The 27,638-nt window shown below is 35.1% G+C and overlaps 1 protein-coding gene and 1 long non-coding RNA gene across 6 annotated transcripts; both read right to left on the reverse strand.

Moving 5' to 3' along the window:
- Positions 1-360: 360 nt before the first annotated feature.
- LOC127249017 (uncharacterized) lies at positions 361-8,289 on the reverse strand. Of its 5 annotated transcripts, none has more exons than XR_007838235.1 (6): positions 7,979-8,289; positions 6,003-7,872; positions 3,226-3,294; positions 3,042-3,155; positions 2,493-2,541; positions 361-2,309 (listed from the first exon to the last, which is right to left on the reverse strand). It is a non-coding gene; the product is annotated as an uncharacterized LOC127249017 (long non-coding RNA). The 5 variants fall into 5 exon arrangements; XR_007838231.1 differs by having other exon boundaries at positions 6,003-6,149; positions 6,224-8,289; XR_007838234.1 differs by having other exon boundaries at positions 361-1,453; positions 2,185-2,309; positions 6,003-8,289.
- A 1,178-nt stretch (positions 8,290-9,467) lies between these two features.
- On the reverse strand, positions 9,468-11,211 carry LOC127249177 (uncharacterized). Its single transcript, XM_051271873.1, has 5 exons — positions 10,690-11,211; positions 10,512-10,643; positions 10,217-10,455; positions 9,955-10,147; positions 9,468-9,671 (listed from the first exon to the last, which is right to left on the reverse strand). The coding sequence occupies exons 1-5, from the start codon at positions 11,209-11,211 to the stop codon at positions 9,468-9,470; spliced, it is 1,290 nt and encodes a 429-aa protein (XP_051127830.1).
- Between the last annotated feature and the right edge of the window lie 16,427 nt (positions 11,212-27,638).

A 27,638-nucleotide genomic window follows, 5' to 3' on the forward strand; every position in this document is an offset into this window, starting at 1 on the left:
CAGTTACGCTAACAATCGTGTCAACTACACATAGGACTACATAAAATGCAAACAAGGAAAAACTTATACACAAAATGATCAATCTAGTAAGCCCGAAAGGCATAGTATAGAAAATATGCAAGACATCAATCCATGTCCAAACATATACATGATAAGCGGATGCTTATGCAGGGAAAAAAGTATAGGGGGGAACTTGGATATGACGAACTAGCTGCAATTAATAAATAAGTTCTATAGGAATTTAATTATGAAATAAATTATGAATATATAAACAAGTGAATCTTAGAAAGAAAGCATAAAATAAACACACAAACAAAGGGTAACGGAAGAAATCTAAATACAGTAGATAAATATGTGTTATGCCCCACAATTATACAAACAACAATACACATTAAACATTATGCAAAAACTTAAAATTTCATGGCTATTACGTATTAAAAATGCAAACGAATCTAGGTTGGGGACGAAAAGCATGATCTCTCACCATGTTTTTTCAAGCCACGAGACCCAATCTACATAAAAGTGTTTGCAACTATTAACAACATTCTTATGGGTTAAAGATGTATAAGCAAAGACCATGCTAATTTACAGAATTTTAAATATTACTTTAAAACCCCATCACATATTCATGTAAACTAATCATAAGTGGTTCATGGACCTTACTCCTCGGCATCTCTAACCTTCTTTCGGTGCGGCTAATTCCCTACAATGCATGGAACAATTAATTGCATAAAGTACAGCAGCAGACAACATGACAATTATAGTATTGATTACATATATAGCTAAGCTAGGCTAAGGATTAAAACTGAAGCTAAAATGACAAAGCTGAATCGTAATATACGAAGACAACGACAGGTAAGCTAATCTAAACTAAACTTATCTTTAAAATCTACCATAGTAATCTAATCCCATATTGCAATGCTAATGCTAGCAGGAATTCACATTACACTAAGAAAAGCAGCCCGGAAACAAATTAACTTAAATAAAATTAATGATGAAATCACAACAAACTTCCCTTATATTTTGTTCATCCTCGAACAACTTCGCCCAACATCAAGGACGAGCTACAATTAACCCAAACAGCAAATCGTTACTAGATTTTAGTTCTTCCCGAAGAAAAATGCAACCAGCAGCAGCCAAAAGGCCATTTAACCGAAAGAGGAAAAAAAAATCAGCGCAAGACAGCAGCTAAAGCTAATTCCAACATCAACCTAAGTAAAGCACATCTCAATCGTTAGGCCTAGCATAATCTACACTAATCGCAGATAAGAACAAGCTGGAAACCAATATATTACACAACAATTCAAAATGCATGTAAAAAATATCAAAGACTCATTAGGATAATTGTTAAGAACACAAACCAACGAAATATTAAGTTAAGGAATCAAGAAATTCAATAAGGCGAACTTCCCTGGCTCCATAACAACGACCATATTGATAGCATCCTAGGCTCCTGAAAATTCTCAAGTTAGCAACAAAATTTGGAATAGCAAATATCTCTCCTCACACTTAGTAAGAAATTAACAAAGCATATATACTATGAACATGCAATCAAATTGTATCAAAGTTCAATAGCAACTACAATAATTAACCTTCTTTTATGTCAAGCAACCAAAACAAGAGAAAATTTATAGATCAATCAAGACTTTACCAAGCAAGGAGTTGAAACCACAAGGAATTCTATCAAAGGCAAGCACTATACATAACTGGAATATAAGCTAAATGATCTAACTAGGCGTTGCTCACTACTTCGATAAAAGTTAAAAAGCAAAGCTGACATCCTTAATCACTGGCTCGATCTCAGAGATGGCAGCACAACTTAGAAGAAAATGATAAGGAAGACGGGAAGGATAAGAAGAAAAATAAAAAAGAAAGAAGAAAAAAAGTGGACATAAATTTGAAAAATATAACCAAGATGTAGTAAGAAAAAGGATATTCCATCCAACATCCTTAATCACAGGCTCGATCTCCGAATACATAAAAGCTATCATCTGACAATTCAAAAACTCAAAATTTTGAAATCATTCACAGAAAATAGAGAATTGATTCATTTCTAGCCTTATTGGTATGGGAATAGCATCAAATTAAAGGATATTTAGATATCTTGTTTATAGGGTTTTTTATTTTTCTATAAGAAATGATAAATAACCAATTATAAGTCTCTAACCCTAGATAAATACTCACCTCATCACTCCATACCCGAGCTGTTAAGTTCTGAACTATCTGTGGGAGTCCAAGGTCCACGATCTGAGCACCAAATGTCCTTCGTGTTGCAAATTCATAAGAGTTAAGATGACCACCCTAACAACCTGCAGTTCAACATTCAAGTTATTCAGTTCCCAGTGGAAGATTAGTAATATGTATAGTCCATACTCAAAATACAGCTGATATCAAAAGTCTTTCAAGATTGGGAGATTTTTTTTAATTAAATTGAACCATGAAAAAAACAACCTTAAAACTATAAGTTCACCATAACAAACACTATAGCTTACTTTTTCCTTCGTGGAACCTTTAACCACTTCAATCAACTGTGGAAAGCACCTAGAAGTAGCCATACAAGAACAAATGAGTTCATTATTTATGTGTTTAATTGCTACTTACAATCAAACACCATGATACAAAAACATGTGCAATAGTGGTGGCTACGGTTTGATTTATCCCATGCACATTGGTTATTTGGGCACAAGATTTTGCATCATAACATGATCAACAAAGGGGCATGGCATTAAATGTTCATCAATAAGTAGTTACCAATGCTCTAGAGAACATATATTTCTTGATCTTTATTTTCTAAGAAATTCAATAGTACGTTCTGTCAAATGAAGCCTTTGAGGTCTCGGTTCTAGTAAAACTAATACCATACAAGAAAATAACACCATATATAAGCCTCACTTGAACTTCACTTGGTTCTAGTAAAACTAAAACTATACAAGAAAATAAGACCATATATAAGCCTCCTTTGAACTTTAGAATATAAATACAATATGCCATTTCTGATCTCATAGAAGAGAACTAATACATTTAAGAGCACAAAAACAAACCTATGAACATAAACATTCAACCAATCGTTTCAAAACATCATCTATAGTTTGATCTTCTTCTTTGAACCTGATGCCTCATTAGCAATGGCACCATCATGAGCTTTGGGTCTTCCACTGGAAATGTAGAAACAAGAATGGTATGTAAATCATATCTAACTAATAAGATATAAATAGAGAGACATACCTCGCTATTAAAAAAAAAAGTATTTTACAGCTCTTCTCTTGTATAAACCAATTACCTTTAGAGATCAACCTGCAGAGTAAAAAGGATGAGCATGCAATGGTTATTATACGAAAGAAAAACACCTTAACACACACAAAAAAAAATGCCAATTTGCTGATCATCCTTAAATGTACAAAATTACTTAAAATTTGAGATATTGAAATGCAAGTTGAATGCATATCAACTATAATAACTCAAACATATTTATAATATTTATTTGTTGTCTATAATCGATAATTTGTGGCCCTAATATAGTGTGCTGATTTGGGAAAGTACATCTAAGAGACCTGAATGAACAACAATAGATATAACATGCAACAATAAGTTAATGAAGATCATTGGCTTAGGAAAAGGCTCATATATGTCCTTATCAACAATGGTCTTATCATGAAAAAACATAGCTCTTTTAGAGTTTGCTGCCATTGAAAAAGCACAAGAAACGAAAGACATTAGTCACTTGAAATGTAAAAGCAAATGAAAATTAAATCCAAATTTGAAAGTTGTATGGTATGAATACGGGTGAGTTGTGAGATTACATTCTAATAGTAAAAGCAACAACAGAAGGCAAGCATGTTGGTGTCCCTATTGAGAGTTGACATTTATGTACCACCTATCATCTATATTTTTTTGATTTTATTTCTAATTGGTGAACAACTTTTGAATTTTTGAACTTCTACTTTCTTACTACTACAATTATTTTGTGCAGTCCCTTACTCCTAGTGTAGTAAAAATATGGAAATGGTATAAGAGTTGTCTCTCTCCCATTCCCAGGACAAGAATACAAACTTTACAATCAGGGTGTTGTCACACATCAATAATTTATCTTACTTTATTAAATCACCCCAACAAAATAAATAAAGAAATAAATTAGTATTCCTCAATTCTAGCAACTCTGTAAATACTTAGAATGCAAATCTTTTTCGCTGCAATTGAAAATGTGTTATGGCACAATGTGAGATCACCATTAACATATGCGTAAATAGTACACCGCTTTAGCAATATGGAATTGGTTTTCTCATCTGATTTTTCCTTAAGCCTCTAGATGAATGGAAACATTATCACGATCATAGTTCTTCTATGGTTATTCCAAGATACAAAGGCTGTCAAAATATGGCCAGCAACCTAACTTTGCTATGTTTACATACACATTTATTTTAATTTTGACGCTATTCGTAAACATTAACTTTATCTCTATGAAATGACTATCTCTTTTCACAAAACATCACATTAAATATAAAAAGTTTCCAAATGTTCAAAATTCTAACAATTTCTATCTAAGATAGCCAAATATTTGATGAATAGAATTGATTTCAATATAAGAATAAAAGCAGCATATATGTAACTAACTTCTAATGGTCAAAAGAATGAATAAAAAATAATAAGAAGGTATACATGTAGAACAACATGGAATCAAACAATTCCAGTGCAAATCAAAACAATATTCATAAATGAATCAACAACCACATCGGACTCTAAGATCACCACATTCCTTCCACATCAAAAAGCATCAGACAATCGAAAATTCAGTCAAATAAACTAAAAATAAAATCATAGCAAAAAGCCCCAACTACCATAAGAAAATGAATTCGATTTTAAAGTCTTTGTAGTTCATTCTTTACCTCTTCAAATTAAGCTGAAGCCTGGAATTAATCCACGCAAGAAGTTTATTTTTCCTCAGAAAATGCGCACTATCCATCATACCATTATTCAACGCCATTATTCAGAATTTGGACCATAAAGCTAAGTTGTACAAATGAAATTTCCCTGTGCAGATTCAATAATCTGTTTCCACAATATCAAAATTTAAGATTATGGTGAAAATCCAAATATTATCAAAATTGCACGCGTGTCGCACTGCTGCAAAATAAAGTATCATTTCCTACGCCACAAAAGTTTTGAAAATGCAGTAGTTCGGTGAGTAGAGTCATGTCCGCAGGAAACATAAATGATTTGAACACTTGGTTGAATATAGTTATACTAATATATATATATAATGGGGGGGGTTTTGATTTATCACACTAAATAAGAAGAAAATAAATTCACTCAACTAAATAAAATAAAATAAAATTCAAGGTTGATTACCAAAGATGATTGAACTCTAGCATAGACATGAATTTTCTGTTCGAGATATAAATTTTGTTTATCGACTAAAAATCAAGTTCATTGACTAGTTGGATAAATTTGTTATAGTTTATCTACACGCGTTCACAATCAACCTTTCCTAACTTTGTCGATAGCTAAGGTACGACCGTTAGCTATTTCCCTAATCGAGTGAGAATCCTAGGAAAAAACCGTAGTTTTATTGACTTGACAGCTTTAAGTACTAGAAAAGCCTAATCCAATTTAACAAAATTCCTACGTGGATTTGTTTAAAATTAATTCTAATTCTTCCCTAGAGTACTCCTCTAGGTTGCTACACCAATTGGAAAATTACACAATTACGGGTGTCAATCTCCAACTTAGCTACGAAATCTCAAATCAATATGTGCGCAATAATCAATTTAAGATTTCTAAACTTATAAATTACAAGAATTAGAAATACCCAATATCGATGAACACGAAATTAAACAAAATCAAGTCTCACAAATTCAATCCCAAACATCAATTCACACCTACGCTAAAAATGAAATTACTCAGAATTCATAGAAATTGAAAATATAAAACAATTGAAACAGTTCATCATGTCTTCAATTCTTTAGAAATAGATAAAGAAGAACAATACAATAATAGAAGAGCACCCCGAAAAGTCGTCTGCAATCCTCTTCCAAGTTCTCCTCTCTTCCGTGCTCTTTTTTCTTCCCTTCAAGAAAAATAATGTCGTGGTAAAATGTGGTAGTCCCCTCCTCTTCCCCTCTTCAATTGTAAATCATGTGTCTCTTGATTCTCTATCCCAAGATCCTCTTTTAAATAGATCCCCTTTGCAATTAAATCTCAAATACTTTTTATATTGCCAATTTACCTCGGAGGGCCTTTTTGCAAATTCCACATTTCCCACATTGTGTTATGTGATCACGCCTACAGTCTTCGTGCGTTATGCTCATTGTCTCCCAAATACACCCCAAAACTTGTCAACTCCATGAAACCTATTACGCAATCAAAAATACACCATGAATAGCATATATACAAAATTCTGCATTAAAAGAGTTGCCCAAAATATAGCAAAATAGTATCATATATAGCACATATCAATTCCCCCACACCTATTCCATGCTTGTGCTCAAGCATATGTCCAAACCAAGAATTGAGATACTCACTAGCGCAAAAGTCACTTAGTTGTGTCATCAATTACATCAGATTCAAAGCATGAAAGAACCAACTAACCTCACCAAAATGTGGAATGTATACAATGTAAAGCTCTCATCCTCATGTGTTTAGGCTATATTCACTCAATGCACATGAAGTAAATGAAGAATCACATAGGCTTGCAAGCAAATCAAATCAACTCCACAATTCATCAAGAAATTAACGTTCATATCAAAGTTCTTAATTAAAGGTTGTGATGGGGCCATGATTGGGGTAGGAAAGAGGATATTAACGGGTAATGGGACCGAGTAATTAATCTATCAATTCATCACATCACAATGAGTGCAAGTCGCATATATGAATGAACAAGAACAACAAAATATTTCACAAGTGATGATCAATGCAATACAAGAACATACTTTCTTTCTTTTACACGAGTCTTTTTTTTTTAAGGACTCGTAATATTTCATTTTTTTCCTTTCATTTTTTTCTTTTTTCAGCCCCTTTTCATTATTTTTTCTTTAAGGGGCTAGATAATGAGATACTTTTGGAAAAAATATATATGAATTTATAACCGTGCCACAATATGAATACTCTCAAATACAACTTCGGAATAATATCGTATAATGAATGCAACTCTAAATAATCTAATGTAATGAATCAAAGAACAATTCCTCAAGTTCCCATGGGTTCAAGTAAGTGTTTAGCTTAATCTAATAAAAGGGCTTATCGGCTTGGGGTTAAATATAAACCAAGAAAAATAAGATAATAACATTAAGCTCAAACTTGGTTCACTAAGGGATAATATAGGTGAAGATATGAAATTAAGGCCAACACGGGCTAGTGCCTTATCATTTTAATCCCATCAATTCTCAAGAAATGCGGAGTAAATAAACATAAGCAAGCAAGTTCTAGGTAGTCAAATACAACATATGTTCACACAATCCAAGAAAAATTGAGCATATATGATATGTATGAGTGAATTTGCTCAAATAAGGCCCAAATAACTCACTTAAGGGTTCTTTGTTAAAACGCTAAACACATTCGTCATCTAACTTCATCAACAAACACGGAAAGATCCTAATGAACTAAGTAAGCACAACAACCTCGACTCAAAATACACAAGAGGACATGTAGGGAAGTTATCAAAATAAAGCATTATATTGCATCAAAAGTTCTAATCTCCCCACCACACCTAATTCAGGAAATGTCCTTATTGCAAGAAATAAAGATTAAACAAAAGGGGCAGAGAAAATAAACTTTCCTGGAATAGGTTGGGGTGACCGGCCACTGAGAAAGAGACCCAAGACTCGCATTGGTCGGGGCAGTAGGAGGGATCCGACTTTTGCACCTTCCCCATCGCGCCTTTACACAAAATAATTCACAATCAAATTACAATTCCTCAATAAATTCCAACACCAAAAACAATTTCACAAGAAACATTCAAATGTTAGTCGAAAATCTCAATCACCCAATAATCTCTCCCAATAATCTATATGCATCCATTTATCGATTCCATCAAAGAACCTCTACAAAAATCGCCCAAATTAAAATTCTTCATCATCAACTGATTTTATATAATATCTAGGCAATAATCGATAGAGGCTACTCAAGAGAATGCAATATAGATTAAGAGTAGAAGAAGAACTCCCTGAAGAATCAATCCGAAGGAGAATCTCGGTTGTGGAGGGAGTTCGCGGACCGGCGGCGGTTCAGAAAAGGCGGGGCAGCTGCGATTGCGATTGAAACGGGGAGAGAGAAAGAAGGAGAGGATGCGGCTAATTGTTAGTGAGTGGGGGAAAGAGAAAAAAGAATTAGAGTTTAAAGGGTATAATAATAATTATAATAATAACTATAATAATAATAATAATAAATATAGTAATAATAATAATAACATAATAGTAATAATAAATATGTAATAAATATGGAAATAAAAAAATAAAATTTAATTACTATAATAATAATTATAATTATAGAAACAATAATAAATATAGTAATAATAAATTTAATAATTATAGTAATAAATATCATAATAATTATAATTATAGACGTAGTAATAAATATAATAATAATAAAAATAAATATAGTAACTATAATAATAATAAATATAGAAACAAAAATATATATATATAATAAACAAAAGATTTAATAGCTATAATAATAATTATTATTATAGAAATATAGTAATATTAAATTTAATAATAATAATAATAATAATTATTATAATAATAATAAATATAGCAATTCCAAGTAAACCCTCTTTTTGTGCAATTTCAGAATGTAAGGCTTGATTAGGCATGAGCACGCCCAATAAAATTTTACGTTCTGATTTTTTTATAAATTTTTCCCTCTCATCAATCACAACACACTGGATGTGTGGTCACGCCTAAGAACTTTGTCCATTCTGCTCATACAACCATGAATTTGTTACCTTCATCAAAAAACCAAAAATCAAGGCACGAGGCTGACTCACAAACACAACAAAACTCAAAGCACACAAAATAAAATTAAAACACTTGGGTTGCCTCCCAAGAAGCGTCTTTGTTTTTTGTCGTTGGCTCGACACGACATCTCTTAAGCTAATCACGCGGCTCAAAAAGAGCTACGCACTCCATTTTCTTACTCTGGAACCCCTCATAGTAAAGTTTAAGACGATGTTTATTCACAACAAGCTTTTTATCAGTGCTCAAACTTTATATCTTAACTGCACCACACGGAAACACATTAGTAACCACAAATGGACCTTTCCAACGGGAACGAAACTTACTCAGAAAAATATTAAGATGAGAATGACGAAGCAAAACCTTTTTGCCAACCTTAAAATCTTTCCTCAAAATATTTGAATTATGAATTTTCTTACTATCTCTTTTATAAATCCTAGCATTCTCGAAAGCCTTGTATAGAATCTCCTCCAACTCTTGCAATTGCAATTTTCTTTTTTCTCCAACTTCAAAGACTTCCTACACATTTTCATCAAGGACATCTACACAATACAAAACGTAAGGTTCCACGGGATCATTCGATTCATCAAAAATATTGATATGAACCATTACACCTTCGAATTCCATGGTAAGTGTCCCTGTTCTAACATCAATTTTGTGTGTGCATAAAAGGGCATCCAACCAAAATTGGTGAAAGATTAGGAGAATTTTCATCATGCATATCTAAAACATAGAAATCAACAGGGAATATTAACTCATTCACTTGCACAAGAACAACCTCAATTATCCCTTCGGGGTAAGCGTAAGTTCTATCAATTATTTGAATCACTATTCATGTTTCTTTCTAAGGCTCTATGTTCAAAGAGTTAAAAATAGATTTATGCATAATATTTATAGCAGCACCCAAATCTAGCATAGCTCTTTTAATATTCATCTTTCCTATTTTGCAAGGGACTACAAACATACATGGATCTCCATATTTTTGTGGCAATTTCCTTTGCAACACCGCAGACACAATCTCTCCAGCTAGCAACTTTTCATCCCCTCTCAACTTTTTCTTCTTAGTACACAGCTTCTTTAGGAATTTTGCATAATGGGGGACTTGCTTAATTGCGTCAAGCAAAGGAATGCTTAGCTGCACTTTCTTAAACATCTCCATGATCTCCTTGTCCTTGCCACTCTTAGCCAGTTTTGCTAACCTGTGAGAAAATGAAGCAATATTAGAATTTGATTGAATAGGAGGTTTAGAATTCAGCTAATCAGTTAACTTGTTCGCTTCTTGCTCGATCTCCTTCTCAATCTCCTCTTCGGCTTTCTCTTTTTGTGCAACAACCTTCGGACCCTCCAACTCCTTACCACTATGCAAGATCATTGAACTAACATTTTTCGGGTTGATATGGGTTTGAGCGGGTAGCTTGCCTCTCTCCCTTTCTTTCATTTCACGCACTTCTTTCACGACTTGAGACATCTGATCTTCCAAGCTTTTTATACTATTTCTCGTCTCTTGCTGAAATTGCAAAAAATTAGAGGTAATTGATTTCACTATATCATGCAAAGAGTTACCAGGACTAGGAGCTTGGGGCATGGTCCATTGTTGCTGCTGCTGCATAGGTGGTTGGAATCCCGGTGGTTGCTACTGTCCAAAGGATTGCTGATTCTGATTTCTATATTGAAAATCGGGGTGGTCTCGCCATCCTGGATTGTATGTGTTGGAATAAGGGTCATAAGCTCTTCTTTGTACAAATCTTGCAACATTCATTTCCACCTCTCGTGTCAATGTAGGACAAGCATCTGTATGATGCTCAACACTCGCACAAATCCCACATGGTTTCACTTGAGCGTTCCCTACTGCAAGTTTTCTCACATAAGCAGTTGACTCATTCAGTTGTTGTTGTGTAGGAGAACTTACCCCGATAACTTCTTTCACTCCCACGGCATCCCTTGGCCCAAATTGTTGAGAGTTCATAGCCATGTCATTCAGCAATTCCCAAGCTTCTCTCGGAGTCTTGTTCATGAGAGCTCCTCCACTAGCAGCATCGATTATCCTCATGTCAATAGAAGTTAGTCCTTCATAGAAATATTGGATTATAAGTTGCTCAGAAATCTGATGTTGCGGACATCTAGAAATTAACTTATTAAATCGATTCCAATACTCGTATAAAGACTCCCCTGACCCTTGTTTGATGCCACAGATGTCTTTTCGCAAATTCGCAGCCCAGGATACAGAAAAGAACCTTTCGAGGAACTTGCGCTTCATATCCATCAAAGTGGTCACACTCCTGGCTAGCAAGTTGAACAACCAATCTTTGGTTGCATCTTTCAAGGAGAATGGAAAATCTCAGAGTTTTATCTGCTCCTCAGTGATTCCTGGTGGTTTCATCGTACACACCACATCAAACTCCTACAAGTGCTTGTGTGGTTCCTCCCCTGCCAAGCCATGAAAAGACGGAAATAAATGTATTAGTCCAGATTTAAGCTCAAATGCCATATTATCAACTATAGCAGAAAAAGTAACACACAAGGGATGCTGAATTAAATCGGGAGTAGCAAGCTCCCTTAAAGTTCTCTGTCGTTCAATTGAATGTATCACAACTTCTTCAACTTCCTTGGCCTCTTCACTCTAGTCGGAACTAGAACTGTCTGCCAGTTGAGTAGCTAAGTCAGGTGCCGGCGCTCAATCTCTTTTTCAACCCTCTTTCGCTATCTAGCTTCTTTCCTCAAACGGCGTGCAGTCCTTTCAATTTCTGAATAAAAACCTAATTCACGTATACGACTAGTTCGAGGCATAAACCATTAAGCAAGAATTAAAGCTAAAAAAAAAGAAACAACCAAATATCAAAAATCCTTAAATTGTTCCCCGGGAACGGAGCCAAAATTGCATACGTGTCGCACAGCTGAAAAATAAAGTATCAGTTCCTACGCCACAAAAAATTTTGAAAATGCAGTAGTTCGTGAGTAGGGTCATCTCCGCCGGGAACATAAATGATTTGAACACTTGGTCGAATATAATTATACTAATATATATATATAATTGGGGGGTTTTGATCTATCACACTAAATAAGAAGAAAATAAATTCGCTCAACTAAATAAAATAAAATAAAATGCAAGGCAGATTACCAAAGATGATTGAACTCTAGCATAGACAAGAATTTTCTGTTCGAGGTATAAATTTTGTTCATCGACTAAAAATCAAGTTCATTGACTAGTTGGATAAATTTTTTATAGTTTATCTACACGTATTCACAACCAACCTTTCCTAACTTTGTTGATAGCTAAGGTACGACCGTTAGCTATTTCCCTAATCGAGTGAGAATCCTAGGTACGACCGTAGTTTTACTGACTCGACAGCTTTAAGTACTAGAAAGGACCAATTCAATTTAATAAAATTCCTACACAAATTTGTTTAAAATTAATTATAATTCTTTCCTAAAGTACTTCTTTAGGTTGCTACACCAATTGGAAAATTACACAATTACGGGTGTCAATCTCCAATTTAGCTACGAAATCTTAAATCAATATGTGCGCAATAATCAATATAAGATTTCTAAACTTATAAATTAGAAGAATTATATATACCCAATATCGATGAACATGAAATTAAACAAAATCAAGTCTCACAAATTCAATCCCAAACATCAATTCACACCTACGCTAAAAATGAAATTACTCGGAATTCATAGAAATTAAAAACACAAAACAATTGAAAAAGTTTATCATGCCTTCAATGAAATAGATAAGGAAGGACAATACAAGAATAGATAAGGTCGTCTGCAATCCTCTTCCAAGTTCTTCTCTCTTCCTTGCTCTTTTTTTCCCTTTCAAGAAAAATGATGTTGTGGTAGAACGTGGTGATCCTCTTCTCTTCCCCTCTTCAATTGTAAATCGTATGTCTCTTGATTCTTCATCCCAAGATCCCCTTTTAAATAGATCTCTTTCGCAATTAAATCTCAAATACTCTTTATATTGTCAATTTACCCCGCAGGGCCTTTTTTAAATTCCTCATTTCCCACATTGTGTTGGGCAATTACGCCTAAAGCCTTCGTGCGTTATGCTCATTATCTCTCAAATGCACCCCAAAACTTGCCAACTCCATGAAACCTATTACGCAATCAAAAACACACCATGAGGAGCATATATACAAAATTCCGCATCAAGAAGTTGCCCAAAATATAGCAAACTATTATCATATATAGCACATATCATTAGTGGTCACAGTTAAACCCAAATACATCTCCAAACACAAATCCAAATAAAAATTCACAAATTAATTATTCTCTGATTCATTGTCTTTTTCCCCAAATAAGGTATGAACATAAATTGAACACAAGTTTTGGTTCTAAACCCCAGCCCTGTGGATGGACAAAATGAAAAGCAGTGGTTAAGGAAAGCTTCAGGTGACATTTGTCTAAACTTGCTATTTACCCATTAAATATGTGAACAAGATTATCAAAAACCCAGAACACTCAAAACCTAAAAATCGATTTTCATAGCTACACCAAAGAATACCTAGGTTTTAACTAAATTTTCAATTTCGTGAAAATAGCACCGCGACCAGGAAGATTCACACCATCAATAATGACGAGCTTCGAACCGATGATGGATAGAGCAGAGGATGTCGACCAGATCTTCCTTGCAGATCGGGACTTGATTTAGTGAAAATGGAAATAGAAGGTGAATTTTGTATTGGGTAAAATATACGTACGTTGGGAAAGTTTTAAAACGATTTTAAATTTTTATTATTTTTTAATTATTTTTTAAAAATAATTTTATATAATTTTTTAAATCTTTATTTATAATTATAATACTAACTTTTTGTTACGGTTTCAAATACGTAACAAACATATATAGAACTACGTCTCGTTATATTTGTAATTGTTACGGATAAACTATCAAAAGAAATAAGAAAAAAGGTTGACCAATACAAATTTGTTTTTGTTCCGACAAAAAGTGTAAGAAAAGACACTTTTTGTGACGAAACTATTGCAGCGGATTCAATTTCGCTAGAAAATGACATTTTTTTGGTAGTGATATATGTAGTGTGATAATTTACTAATTATTTCAGGCTAGTTTGCTAATTTGGTCAAATCAGCACGATTATGAATTGAGCATATCAGTCCTCTAACCGCCGCCATTATATATATAGTAACATCGGATATTAGCTTAATTAGTTTACAAAAATACTTCATCAAATTCGGGATTACTAAATTTTTAAAAACTATTTCATCAAATATATATTTACTCTCACAAAAATAGTATCAAATACCAAAAAAAAATTAGTATTTTAAATTAAAATTTCAAGTTTTTTAATTACCCATAATTTTTTGGTGACACGATTTTCAATTAACATTACCAAAAACTACAATATATTTACTATATATACTTTTCTTAAAAAATTAGTAGTTCAATACAAATATTGTACCCGAATTTTCTCTTCCGAACGGCCAGTGTGTTATAGGCCTAACTCAAGAAAACTTTTGTGGTAGTCTTGCATTGAATAAAAATACTAACAAAAATAAAGTAAAATCAACTTAAAAGATGGAAGAAATGCAAGTAAAGATGGAGGGATTCAACAAAAACGGGATGAAAATAAGAAATAAGAAAATAAACAAATAAACAAAAAATTATAAAAATAAAAAAATACAAGAGGATTGAATTTTGGGTGTATCTGGGTGTTCCACTTCTCTTTCATTTAGTCATTTCAACAATCGATCACTTACTTCATTATTTCATTATTTTCCCTTTTTAAAACTTTGTTAACTTTCCTTGTAACTTCATTATCAATTTCCTTTTCATCAATGTTTCTTCAAGTTACATTATTGCCCCTTGAGTAACTCCCATGTAATCTCCGCCATTACTCCCCCTCCATTAAAACTCTTCTTGGTTCCATCATAATCTTTTTTTTTTGTATTTCATGTAATTTCCACTACTATAACCTCTTCAAATATTGTATTTTTTTTTTTTTATAAGAACCTCTTCAACTATTGTTGTCCCCTTGTTTTCTAGTTCTGATATTGTCTTCCATCCATCAATAATTTGGACCCCTCAGATGCATGATTCTTCTCTTTACCATTGGACAAATTATTACTTCTCATTGGGCCAACTTCAACCATTTTTTCCTACACTTATTTTTTAAGTCCAACAATATGTCTCCGATAAAAATATTTGGATGAATTGGACTTTCAAGAACATCCAATATTTTTGTCATTTTCCTTAAAGAAGTTTATCATTGGATCATCTTCTAGAGGCGGAACGGAATGCCAAGAAACCTTATTGAGAGCATGATTTATTTTCACTATTCTTAAAAACTTATATTAATATTGTTTTCGCCGCTTATGGACTCGACAGAGTAGCTTTGTGTACACTCTTACATCTAGTACCACTTGATGATCCAACTTTTAGTTGTCTTACCTTCATAACTTTTTTTTCTTATTCTCCAGTCTTAAGTCCGCATCTTTCATTTCATTTCACTTAACATTTCCTTCTGCACCAAGATCACAATTTATGCAAGACGATAACCCAACCGGAGATTTCTCCACCAATCTTAAAGATTATTCTCTTCCAAATTAATATCTTTTAGAGGATCATGTGCTTCAGGGGAGAGGGACCACCATTCGGATTAGTGACACTAGCTTCTCATCTTCTTGCGACAGAAAAGCCTCCAAACTAATTTACCCCAAATAAATATAGATGGTTAATCCCTTGTTAGGACACATACCCTCCTGAGGCAATCCTCCCACTCATGCATGAGTTGATTATCTTTAAACATCAACACTTTTAAGAGGATTAAGTCGTAGGTTGGCTTTCACTCATATTTCAAACCCCTTATAGTAAGGGTTCATTCTTTGTATCTTTTAAAATCCTATAATGTCATGGAAAATGAAAACATATTAAAAGAATAATATATAGCTTTGAGTGCACAAACCTCAACAAGATGATCTATTTCCGCCTCAATAATCTCCATTTTATCGTCGTTTTTAATCTTTCTCATCTTTTGGAGTGTCGACATCGTGGTTGTCGAGTATGTTATGATGTAATTAGAATCAAAATGTATCTTGGCGGCCTTTGCCCTACCCAAGATTTTTGAGAACCAACAGAAAAGTAATTTTGATATTTAATCAACCACTAGTGAGGAAGTTCAACAAGTGGATAGTGAGGAAATCTAATAGAAAGACTGGATTCATGTTTAGAAGTCCTCTAAGATTTCATTGGAGGTCCACCGGGAAGACAATATAGAAATCCGCCCGAATTGAAAAATAAAAAATTCACAGAAAGTTAGTGTGCGAGTTTCTCTAGAAGACAATGTTGAAATCAGGCTGGATTATAAAGCGGAAGTCTAGCGGAATGGCCGATTCCAAGAGTTTTTGCTTCGGCCTCCACTCTTTATGGGTTCAAAATTGATGTTGCATGCCATCCCTTTCCATATATGATTTTATCCTAAAAAATGAATGGTAAAAATCACTACTTTACTTTCTTTTGGAGCCAGAATTCATATTTTATTCTTACTATCAGGAATTGATGTTGTATCCGTTGACTTTGTGTCCTTGTCAAGGAAATCTATTTCTCTTTCTACTTGTTCAGCACCCATTCTCCGTTCGCTGGAGGGTGTCTAGGCTTTCGAGTAGGCTCAGGAGTGATCACCACTTGGTCCACCAATGTGACTCGCCATACCTTCCCATACTTCTTGAAACTTGTGTTCACTACTAAATTGTGGTATGATACTCGCTCCAAAGTTGGTTTTTGCTTTTGAAGCTTGAACAATTGCCCGAGACCTTCAAATATGGTATCCCAAAGACTCTTCCAACTTTTTTGACCTACATATGGGGCTGGTGTTTGGATTTTATTCAATTGAATTCTAATGGTATTGATATATGTTGGCAATAGATTCGTATGAAGCTTTTTGGCCAGATAGAGGCAGTTTTCTTGTCCATTACCTGAATTTGAATTTTCTTTTTTTCTTTTACTAGAATAATGTGAGAGACCATATGGCACTTTTAGCCCATATTTTATATGATTTTTTCAAGGTTCTTTTCACCACTAATAGTCTTGGAAGACAATTTCGGAAGGAAATGACTTCTAAGCTTCTTTTTTTGTTGATCCTTCTTATTTTTTCCACTGTTAAGCCTTGGGAGAAGGACTTCTGGTGTTGGAAAGTCACCGGTGACTAACATAAGTATGTTTTGGAATCTGTTTCCTGTGCTGATAGCTGGTAATGGAATTCTATTTTGTACTTGAGGTTGCAGCAATTTCAAGCCAGAGAAGGGAGACGGTTCTTTTCGAAAAGTCAGCCTAATATCAATAAATTGAGAGAAACCTATCAAGAGTTGAGAATACAATGGCTTACCTTAGAAAATGTATGATTGAATGCCTTTCAATATCCTTTCATTCCGGGGAAGAGGGTGTTCTTTCACAATTACTTCTGGAAAAGGCCATTGGTATTACGGCCTTGCAAACATTATGAAAGCATCATTATAAGCTCTTAGAACCGCTTCCTCCAGTGTATTTGAATATCCAGGAAGATTCATTGATATGCTCATATGTTGTCCTTAATTGGCCACTAGTGGAATTTGTTGTACTACTTCTGCAGCAAGGCGATTTTCTCGCGCAAGAGAAACACTTGAAAATTCATATCCTCAGTTGCTTAAGGTGGCATATTTTCTACTGGGAGTAAAGGTACATGATTCAATGGTCCCCTTATGGGCAGCTACAGTCATGGCCCTTCGGGAATTACCATAAATGGTATTTTGCCTGAACAATTAGCTAAGACCAACTAATCCGCCGAAATCCCCATGGTGGATTCGGGCCAACATCTTTTAATGTGTTTGGTCTGTTGTTAACCCATCAATGGCCACGTCTTATCCCCTTTCCGAATAGAGGATTGTAAGCACTTGGGCGAAAGATCCCCAGTGGGTTTCATAGTAGGATGACATAATGAGAGGTTGTTGAACGCATAGCATCCAAGTTTCCCATGGTCCCAAGAGGGATAATATTAAAGTATCTCTGCCTGAGACACTTGGTTTTTCAGCCGGATTATACGACCAACCTACCCCTTAAGATGATTGAGCAATTTGAGGGCAGCATTAGTACACTATCCGGCTCCTCCAAATGAAGGAATGATTAATTTCTTAAGTTTCAATTCTCTAATTCAAACAAACAAGATATATGACAATATTCATTTGTCTATTCCCATTTTTTTGTGCCAAACAAACCCTTAATTTCGATGAGACTATAAGGTTGGAAATTTCAAAACGGTTCTAGAAACTTCTATATTTGATAACTAAGGAGTTTCCAAAAATTGTAAAATTTTTAATTTTAGATGTTTCCAAAACTCCTACATTTTATGATTATAAGAGTTCTCTAAATTCTTCTGAGAAAAAAAAAAACTTGTTTAATATAATATTTTTAAAAAAATTACGTATAAACAGTGCCAAAATTTTCAAAAAAGAAAGGCAAAATAGCACAAAACCCTACTGTGGTTTTCGTAATTTGCTGAAAAACCTCGTTGATTCTAAAATTCCATATTACCTACTCGTGGTTTTGAAAATATTGCAAAAAATACCTCCACCGTTAATATTTAACAGAAATTGTATTGCGTGTGCGATGACTGCGTCTATTATTGAAAATTCAAATAATAGAATAAAGAAAATTACAAAATTACTATTCTTTCTCCATTTCATCTTCCGTTACCTTTTCGCCATGGTTGTATCTGCTTCACGGTCCTCTCAATCGCTTTCTTTTTCTTTGATAAAAGTCCGGTACGGAAATTAGACGCGGAGGCTGCCAGGCAATTAGGGCCTTGATTACTTTGCTGGCAATGACGGCGGGAAGGGGCACTTCAGGAACCAGAGAGGGGTAGAAGGGACATTGCCGGCGCCGGAATTATTAGTAGGGTTTATTGGGGGTTTTCCATCACAGATTCCCATAGAAGGCGGGGCGAGGAATTAGAGAAAATCTGAGGATTTTTTCAAATTTCAAAGATTTCTGAAATTAACACACAATTCTGCCCCAATTTTTCAAAATTGAATCCTCGAAAAAGGCTAGTTGTAGCTGGTGCGATCAATGGGGCCAAAAAGAGTGCAATGCAGGTAGAGTAAAAACTGACAACATAGAAATCAAGTAAGTCGAAGAAGAAAGAACCTGGAGAAGAAGGAGCAGAGCATAGGGGGTGGGGACAAAAATGGAGAATTAAAGTGAGGGACAAAGATGCTTGATAGAGGGAACAAGTAAGAAAGAAAAAAAGCACTTCTTCAACAAATCAAAGCTTTTAGAGCAATTAATCAATTGAGGAATTGATTTGTGGGTGATTGGATTGGATTAGGCACCATTGATTGATGATTGATGATATTTGTGGTGGAGTTAGGGTTTGGATTGATACATTACAGATTGTTCTTATTCGGACATCGCGAGAGAGATAGGGGGAGAAATGAGTGTGTATCTATATGAGTTTGTGTGAGTCTGTGTGTATCTATATGTTTGTATGAGTGTATTTGTGAGTCTATTTTTGTTTGTTTATATGTGTGTATGATTGAAAAAAAAAATTGATAAATTCATACTGTTCGAATTCATAGCTCTAAGTGTATAAAGGTCCAAACATATAAAATATTAACACCGTCAATATAATTTTGAAGGGAGGGGCGAGTGTGCAACAGTGCAGAAACCACGAGTAGGTATTGAATTTTAGAACGAGATGGGGGTTTTCAGAAAATTTGTGAAACCACAGAGGAATTTTATGCTATTTTTCCAAAAAATTATATCTATTTAAAATCGACCATATCATTAACTTGTGTAGGAGAGAGAATTCGGATATCAAAATCCAAGCCAATCTAAAAATCTGATATTTTTTAGAAAAACAATCCGAATCGAAAGAAAATCGTAAAATTCAAAATTCAAAGTTTAAAATAAAAAAATTTTGATATATATATGCATATATATTTAGAATAATGTTCAAATAAAATAACCACAAAATCATGTACATAAAATGTGGCACAAATGAATTTAGTAATATCACAAACAAACCAAGCATATTCATTCATTCATATAAACTTTGTAGGAATTCTCGTTATGAGAATTTAGGAAATCAAATTATGATTAAATGTTTAACTTATTCTCATAATCGAATTATGGTGAGTGAGAAATAGATAAGATAATATGATTATCCATGTATAATAATTATGTGCCAAACCAAATTGCGAATTCATATCGGGATACACTAGAGCGCTACCGGCTGTATTTCGCAATGCGAGAAAATGTCATCCTCGACTCAGCTTCATTCCTTCTATCTTATTATCGCCCCTATATTTTCCCAACAGTGGCAGAGCGAAATATACGTGATAATAAACCATATTTATTAATGGATAACCTTTTCGCCACTAAGACCTCTGAAGCCGTTGCCGCTGCCATCACCGGAGATTTCTCCATAACCGCCGCTGTTGCCATAGCCGCCACTGCCATCACCGGAGATTTCTCCATAACCGCCGGCGCCACCTCCAACAAAAGATAAAAGGAAAAAGGAGAATTTCCATCAAAGTCTGCGTAGCCTTGGAAAAATGATGATTCTCGCTTCATTAAGCATTAGATCAAGCTAAATTATTTCGGGAATATTTATGACTCATTATTCTTCCAATCCAACGGTGAGATTTTTTATCATATACTTTTACCTCCACCAAAAAATTACAGAACTCGGATGTGAGTTCCTGCTCATTGTCGTCAGTAGACTTGGTCTAAAGTTGAATGAACGACCAAAATTCTCTCTTTCGCTTTAAAACAAACATGAACAAGAAAGTTCTCTTGTATCTTAGCTTCTTTTAAAATTTCTTTTTTGTTTTTTTAATTTTAATCCCTAGGTTTTAAACTACATATATTTCCGTTTTGATTCAATATTATTAATTTGGGATTTATGTTTTCATTTATTAACTCGTATAAAATCATTTTTCAAAAGATCCGATCCTGGAATGAAAACACAATAGTGTTGCCAAAGCTTGAGAACTAAAATGATTGCAAAATTAAAAGAAATTTTATCGTTTGAGTTTGATAAGACTCGATCCATAGGTAAAATGTTAAACTTTTCGCTCTTGAATTTCTTGATGTATCTTTCTTGTGAAATTGTTGATAACATGCTGAAAATTTTGAGTCGATTGGCTATATAACCTTTCTTCTTAATTAGATAAATTCCTTGGAATTGATTGTGATTTTCTTGAATTTTCTTGTTGAATTTCTTATAAATATTTGTTGGTTCCTTGATTGATTTCTTGATATGTCTTTTGGGTTATTTTGTTAGTCTTATGAGTTTTGGTTGCTATAGTCAATCGTGAGATGCATAATGATCAATGGAAATCATCTGTTGTTGTCGATTTGTGAATCGTTAGGGAGATGCACACAGATTGGTTCTCTTGAGAAGACACTATTCTTTAGAGAAGACATCCTATCCAAACAAGTTGGATGCAATCGATGAAAACAAGGATAAGAGCCTGACTAAGGCTGATGAGGGCAAAAGGAGGAGAGTCTAACTAAGGCTAATGAGAGCAAAAAAGAATGAGCCCAAGGTTGCCAGAACAAAAATCGGGGTTGTCAAACTTATGAGCGCAAAACACTTGCACTGAAAGACATAATGAATGTCTTACTGATAAGTTCTAGTGTATCTTAGAACATGTGAGGAGAAGCCTATTGACAGAGAGTAATTCCCGTAAAAATAAAGATGTAATTCCTTATTTGTTGTAGAAAGGTCTTGAACCTTCTACCAATTGTCTTAGACATGTGAGGGAAAGGCGTATTGACGGTAAAATTATAATTTCCCCAAAAGATAGAAATATAATTACTTATGAGTTGTGGAAAGGTTGTAAGCCTTTCCAACAAGTTACTTAGGGCATGCAAGAGCCGTATTGACGATGAGTAAAATTTTTAATTAAATTCCCTTAAAGAGTAAGAATGTAACCCCTTATGAGTTATGAAAAGGCCATGCGCCTTTCTACAGATACCCCAAAGTGTGGGGTGTTCGGCTAAGGTAAAAGTACCTTTGCAAAAGAAAATCACCATCAGTCCAAAGATGGTTGACTATGTATTATGAGGCTACGCCTTTTACAGTAGCACATACAATTTTCTTATTTATAAGTCAAAAATCTCTGGCATTAGTGAAGATATAACGATGAAATCAAGGAATGCGAGTTTTTTGAATATATAATCCCTTATAAAATAAGGATGGCATTCATGAATGTTCTCGGAAGAGAACACGAGAGATGAGTACCAGATCTAATTTCTCGGAAAAAGAACCGAGATGTAGTTAGATGATGAAAATATTCAAGGACTTTGGTCGGATTACATCATCTATATGTTGGATGATGAGCCAAGGACGATGAAAGAAGCATTTTCGGAGCCAGATACTGAATTATGATAGGAAAGGATAAATGACAAAATTGATTCGATCATGCGAAATCACACTTGGATCTTGACCGATCTCTCAAATGGTTGCAAGCCCCTAGGATGCAAGTGGGTCTAAAAAAAAATACAAAGCCGATGACGCGATTGAGAATTTTAAACCCAATTGGTTGTTAAGGGTTTTAATCAAAAGGAGGAAGATAACTTATTTGACACATATTCTCCCATGTCTAGGATCACCTTAATTAGGGTGCTTCTCGCGATTGTTGCCCTACAAAATCTAGAGATTCATCAAATGGATCTCAAAACAGCATTCCTTTTTGGTGACCTAGAGGAAGAAATCTATATGAAACAACCAGAAGAATTTGCAGTACTTGGCCAAGATGGTAAGGTATTTAGATTGGTCAAGTCCCTATATGGACTTAAGCAAGCTCCGAAGTAATGGCACTTGAAATTTGACAACACCATACTGTCAAATTGATTTAGATACAGTGAGTGTGATGTGTTTACTATAAAGGGGATTCCAATAACTTTGTGTTGGTCTGCCTCTATGTAGACGATATGCTGATCATGGGGAATGATCTAAAATTCATTGTAAGGACGAAACAAATGTTTAAAGGAAATTTTAAAAAAACAAAAAATATCTAGGGTTGGTTGATATGATCTTTGGGATAAAAATAGTCAGGCATCCAGAATGAATCGTCCTGACACATATTGAATAAGTTTGGCAACAATGATGAGCTAACAAAAAAAATCTCGCTTCACCCAAGCGTAAAGTTCGACAATTCTAAAGCAGACGAAATCTTCGATATTTTACTAGAAGATGGACAAATTCGAATTCCTAAAGGCCAACGGCTAGCCACGAAAGAAAAGATCAAAGAAAGGTCGTATTGCAAATGGGACAATTCATTTACCCACAGTACGGGTCAATGTACGCACTTCCGGAAAGAAATTCAAAGGGCCATTAAAGCAGGGCGTTTCAAATATGTCATTTTGGGAGTGGAAAAACAACTATTACCAAAGGTGACGATGGCCACAATAGGGGTTGTCCCGAACAAGGGGGTAAAGGAAGGAGCGCCCCCAGAAGAGAACCAGAAGAAAAAATTCAAGGTATATGAAGACTGAGTTGCAGAAAAATAAGACCACCCTGACGGAACTTACAAGGTGGAACTTAAAGACCGGGTGTTAGTCCAAGATCGTCCTACTAGGAAGCCTTGTTCAATCAGTAGCAAATGGAGTCGAAATAGGAAGCCGTTGTCAGTCGATGTTGACCCTCGATTCCCTCGTCCTACTAGGAAGCCTTGTTCAATCAGCAGCAAATGGAGTCGAAATAGGAAGCCGTTGTCAGTCGATGTTGACCCTCGATTCCCAGGTATGAATCGTACTCAGATTCGTAATACTAAATTTAGGTATGCTTCGAGGCATGGTGGTCATTCGAAAAATAAAATTTTTTTTGCATCGGGGCCTGAAACCGGAAATTGAGTATCTCTTGATACCATTACGGATTACAGAACTTTTAGAAGGAAAATCAAAAAAAGCCTAGTAAGAAAGAAAAGTGTTACATGTGTCAGTATTGTAACCGAATTAATATAGATCCAGTCACAAAGGAGATCAACGAAGATCGCCGAGAAGTTCGGTTTGGGTCATTCTCACCGACTGAAGTTTAGTCACTTATGAAAAATCAGGCAGACCATGTCAACAGGCAATACCGTTTTGAAGTCAGGATGTCAGGAATACACGGGCAACAAAAGGAGCCGATATGGGCTAGTTCAACGAACAAGTATTTGGAAGAACCTGAATGGGAAAAGATAACAAACCTGAATTTTGCAACTGATACCCCTTCACCAATGATTTTTTCTCCCCTCCCTGAGGGGATGGTTCCTCATCTGAAGCTCCCTTATGTCAATGCTCATATTTGTGGTAATCCGATCAGTTAAGTATTTATTGATAATGGGGCGGTCTTTAATGTTATGTCTTCAAAGACTCTTAGAAGATTGGGCAAATGAGTCGTTGATTTATCACCTGTGAATATTGAAATGACAAGTATTACTGAGTAGCCAACCAAACCAGAAGGCATGATGGTGGCCCCAATAGAGCTGGGGCCAAAATTGATATCTACAGTTTTCTTTGTGGTAGATGTGGATACCACCTATTCAGTGTTATTGGGGAGAGACTGGATTCATACGACTCAATGCGTACCTTCATCATTACATTAGCAATTAATGTTCTGGGAAAGAAATCAAGTTTTCAAAATAGAAGCTAGTGATATTCCGTTTGGTGTTTCAAAAACTGTGGAGGAGTTTGTATTGTACTCAGGGCATATTCCTCCAATTTTGCAAACTGCTTTATTTAGGGACTAACCGTGGCAGAGCTGTAAACACCAGCCAAAGGTAAGTGTTCTTTTGATAGAACAACTCTTTCATCGATTTTATGGCTCATTGGTAGCCAGAACATTATTATTGTTCTAGTTTGAATTATTATGGAAGGTGCCATTAGAAACGAATGTAGTATGGTTATAAATCAACATAATTTAGGGACATTATTAAATATGTTGCAAGACGTCAGAGTTATAGCAGATGTCGAAGATGGACAATTTCGTTGGCCAGATTCGTTCGAGAAGATAGATCCATCATTTACATCACAAGATCCTCTTATTGAGTATAATGTTAGAACCGACCGGGTTCCAAGGATAGTCAAGATAAGCTGTCTGTTGTCTAAACAACAACAAGAGCATATGGTCCATTTGAAATGAGATAACGTGGACTGTTTAGCATGGGATTATTTAGAAATTTCAGGACCGGAGAGGGGTTTGATCAAACATAGATTGTCTATCAAAGCCGACTTCTGGCCATACAAGCAGCCGCCCCGGTGTATCAGTCTTGAATTGATGCCACAAATTAAATAAGAGATCGAGAAGCTCTTGAAAGTTGGGTTTATTCCGCCATGTTGATGCGTTGAATGGTTGGAGAATATAGTACCAGTGGCCAAGAAGAATGGGAATATTTGAATTTGTATTGATTTTTGCAATTTCAGTTTAGCAACCCCTAATGATGAGTATGTGATGCCTATGGCTAACATGTTAATTGACTCAGCTGCAGGACTCTGGATCTTTACTCTTATGGATGGGTATGCTGGTTATAATCAAATCTTTCTGGCAGACGAAGTTATTCCCAAATTCAATTTTTGATACCCTGGGGCGCTAGGGATTTACAAATGGACAGTCATGCCTTTTTGGTTAAAAAATGCGGGAACGACAGATCAAAGGGAAATGAATGCAATTTTCCATGATTTGATCAGTGAGTTTACGGAGGTTTATATTGATGATGTGGTTGTCAAATCAGATGATTTCGAATGTCACTTAGATTATTTGAAGGTGGCATTCCGGCGGATGAGAAATTACAACCTAAAGATGAATCCGACTAAGTGTGTTGTCGGAGTGTCTGCGGGAAACTTCCTGGGTTTTTGGGTGCAGAAAAGAGGGATAGAGATTGATGCAAACAAGCCAAGGCGATTCTGACAATTCATTCCCCTAAGTCGGTCAAAGAGGTTCAAAGTCTACTTGGGAAGGTAAATTATTTGATAAGGTTTATCACCAATGGTGCTGGGAAAATGAAGCCCATAACAAAATTATTACGGATGAAAGCATCAGACTTTGTTTGGGGAGCCGAACAACAAGAGGATTTGGAAGCAATCAAAATGGCTTTGGCCGAACCACCCGTCTAGATGCCTCCAAAGGGAGTCCGACTCCTTAAGTTATATTTGTCAAACACTTGATGTGGTAAGTTTTTTGTTGCCAGAGGAATAGAAAGATGGTAACAAAAGGGCTATTTATTACTTGAGCAAGACTCACGTCGGGCCTGAACTGAATTACACCATGCCTGAAAAGATGTGTTACTCACTGGTATTTGCATGTACCAAGTTGGAACATTACATCCTCCCCAGAGAAACAGAAGTCATATCCTAGGTAGATTTGATCAAGTTAATCCTGAAAGACCTACCATGCAGGGAAGATTAATGAAATGGCCCATTACGTTAGCTCCATTTTCATTAAGATACAAACCTCTGAAGGTTGTGAAGGGACAGACAGTTGCTAATCTTCTGGTGGAATTTACCGAGAATAGGCAAGGGGGTACGAGGCCTTTGTCATACATGGGTACTCGGACTTGGTATATGTTTCTTGTTGGATCAAGTGCGGGCTAAAGTTCGGGAGCAAGAGTAATTCTGGAAGGACCCGATGGTCAAAAGATTAAATTGCAACTACAGTTTGAAGCAATGGCATATAATTCTACATAATATGAAACTTTGATTTTGGGACTTGAGGCTTTGGTTGCGAAGAGGGTCCAGTCGGTTGTAATTCAATGAGATTCTCAATTAGTGAGCAATCAGGTAACAAGATTATATGCTTGCAATTTTCCTTATTTACGATGGTATAGGGATTTGGTGTATCGATTGTTGTCAAGAATCTCAGAAGTCATTATTAAATATATTCCGAGGATACAGAACCATCATGCAGATGATTGGGCTCAGAATGCTTGTAGACGAGTGTCAAATGCGGCCATTTGTAACGTCAATATGTGGGTGGAAATCTCGACCGACTGGATGACAGATATCATTGCATGTCTAAAAGAGCCAAGTTCAATCATACCCGTGGGCGTTCGGTTGAAGGCGTTCTCAACTCATTAAAGGAATCATGTACAAAAGGACTTTTGAAGGTATATTACTGAGATTTTTAGGGCCAGAAGAGTCACTAAAAGTTATGCAGGAAGTTCATAATGGAGTGTGCGGGGTCCACCGAGCAGGTTTGAATATGAGATGGGTCATTCATCGTATGGTGTTCTTTTGGCCAATAATATTTGAGGATTGTATTAAGTTTGCCAAAGGATATCAAGAATATAAAAGGCATAGGCCATTAAATCATCTACCATCTTATGACCTCCAAACGTCAGTCAAACCCTGGTCATTCAAGGCCTAGGCAATAGATTTTATTAGTAAGATTCATCCAGCTTTTTTGAAGCATCATTGCTTCATTTTGGTCACAACAAATTATTTCACTAAGTAGGTTGAGGTTATTTCTTTGAAGAATGTGATACAAAAAGAGGTAATTGAATTTGTTTTAAATCAAATTATTTACTGATTTGGGGTGCCGCACACTATTATCACAGGACAGGGTTTAGCTTTTACCGGGGAAAAGTTTTTCGAATTCTTGTACGGTCTTAATATTCGATTACATCATTCCTTCCTTTACTATTCGCAAGAAAATGGTCAGGCAGAAGCGGCGAATAAAATTATTTCATATTATCAAGAAGATGATCGGTGAGAAT

The sequence above is a fragment of the Andrographis paniculata genome, unplaced genomic scaffold (genome assembly GCF_009805555.1).
Source record: "Andrographis paniculata isolate CXL003 unplaced genomic scaffold, ASM980555v1 Contig35END, whole genome shotgun sequence".
Taxonomy (NCBI): Eukaryota; Viridiplantae; Streptophyta; class Magnoliopsida; order Lamiales; family Acanthaceae; genus Andrographis; species Andrographis paniculata.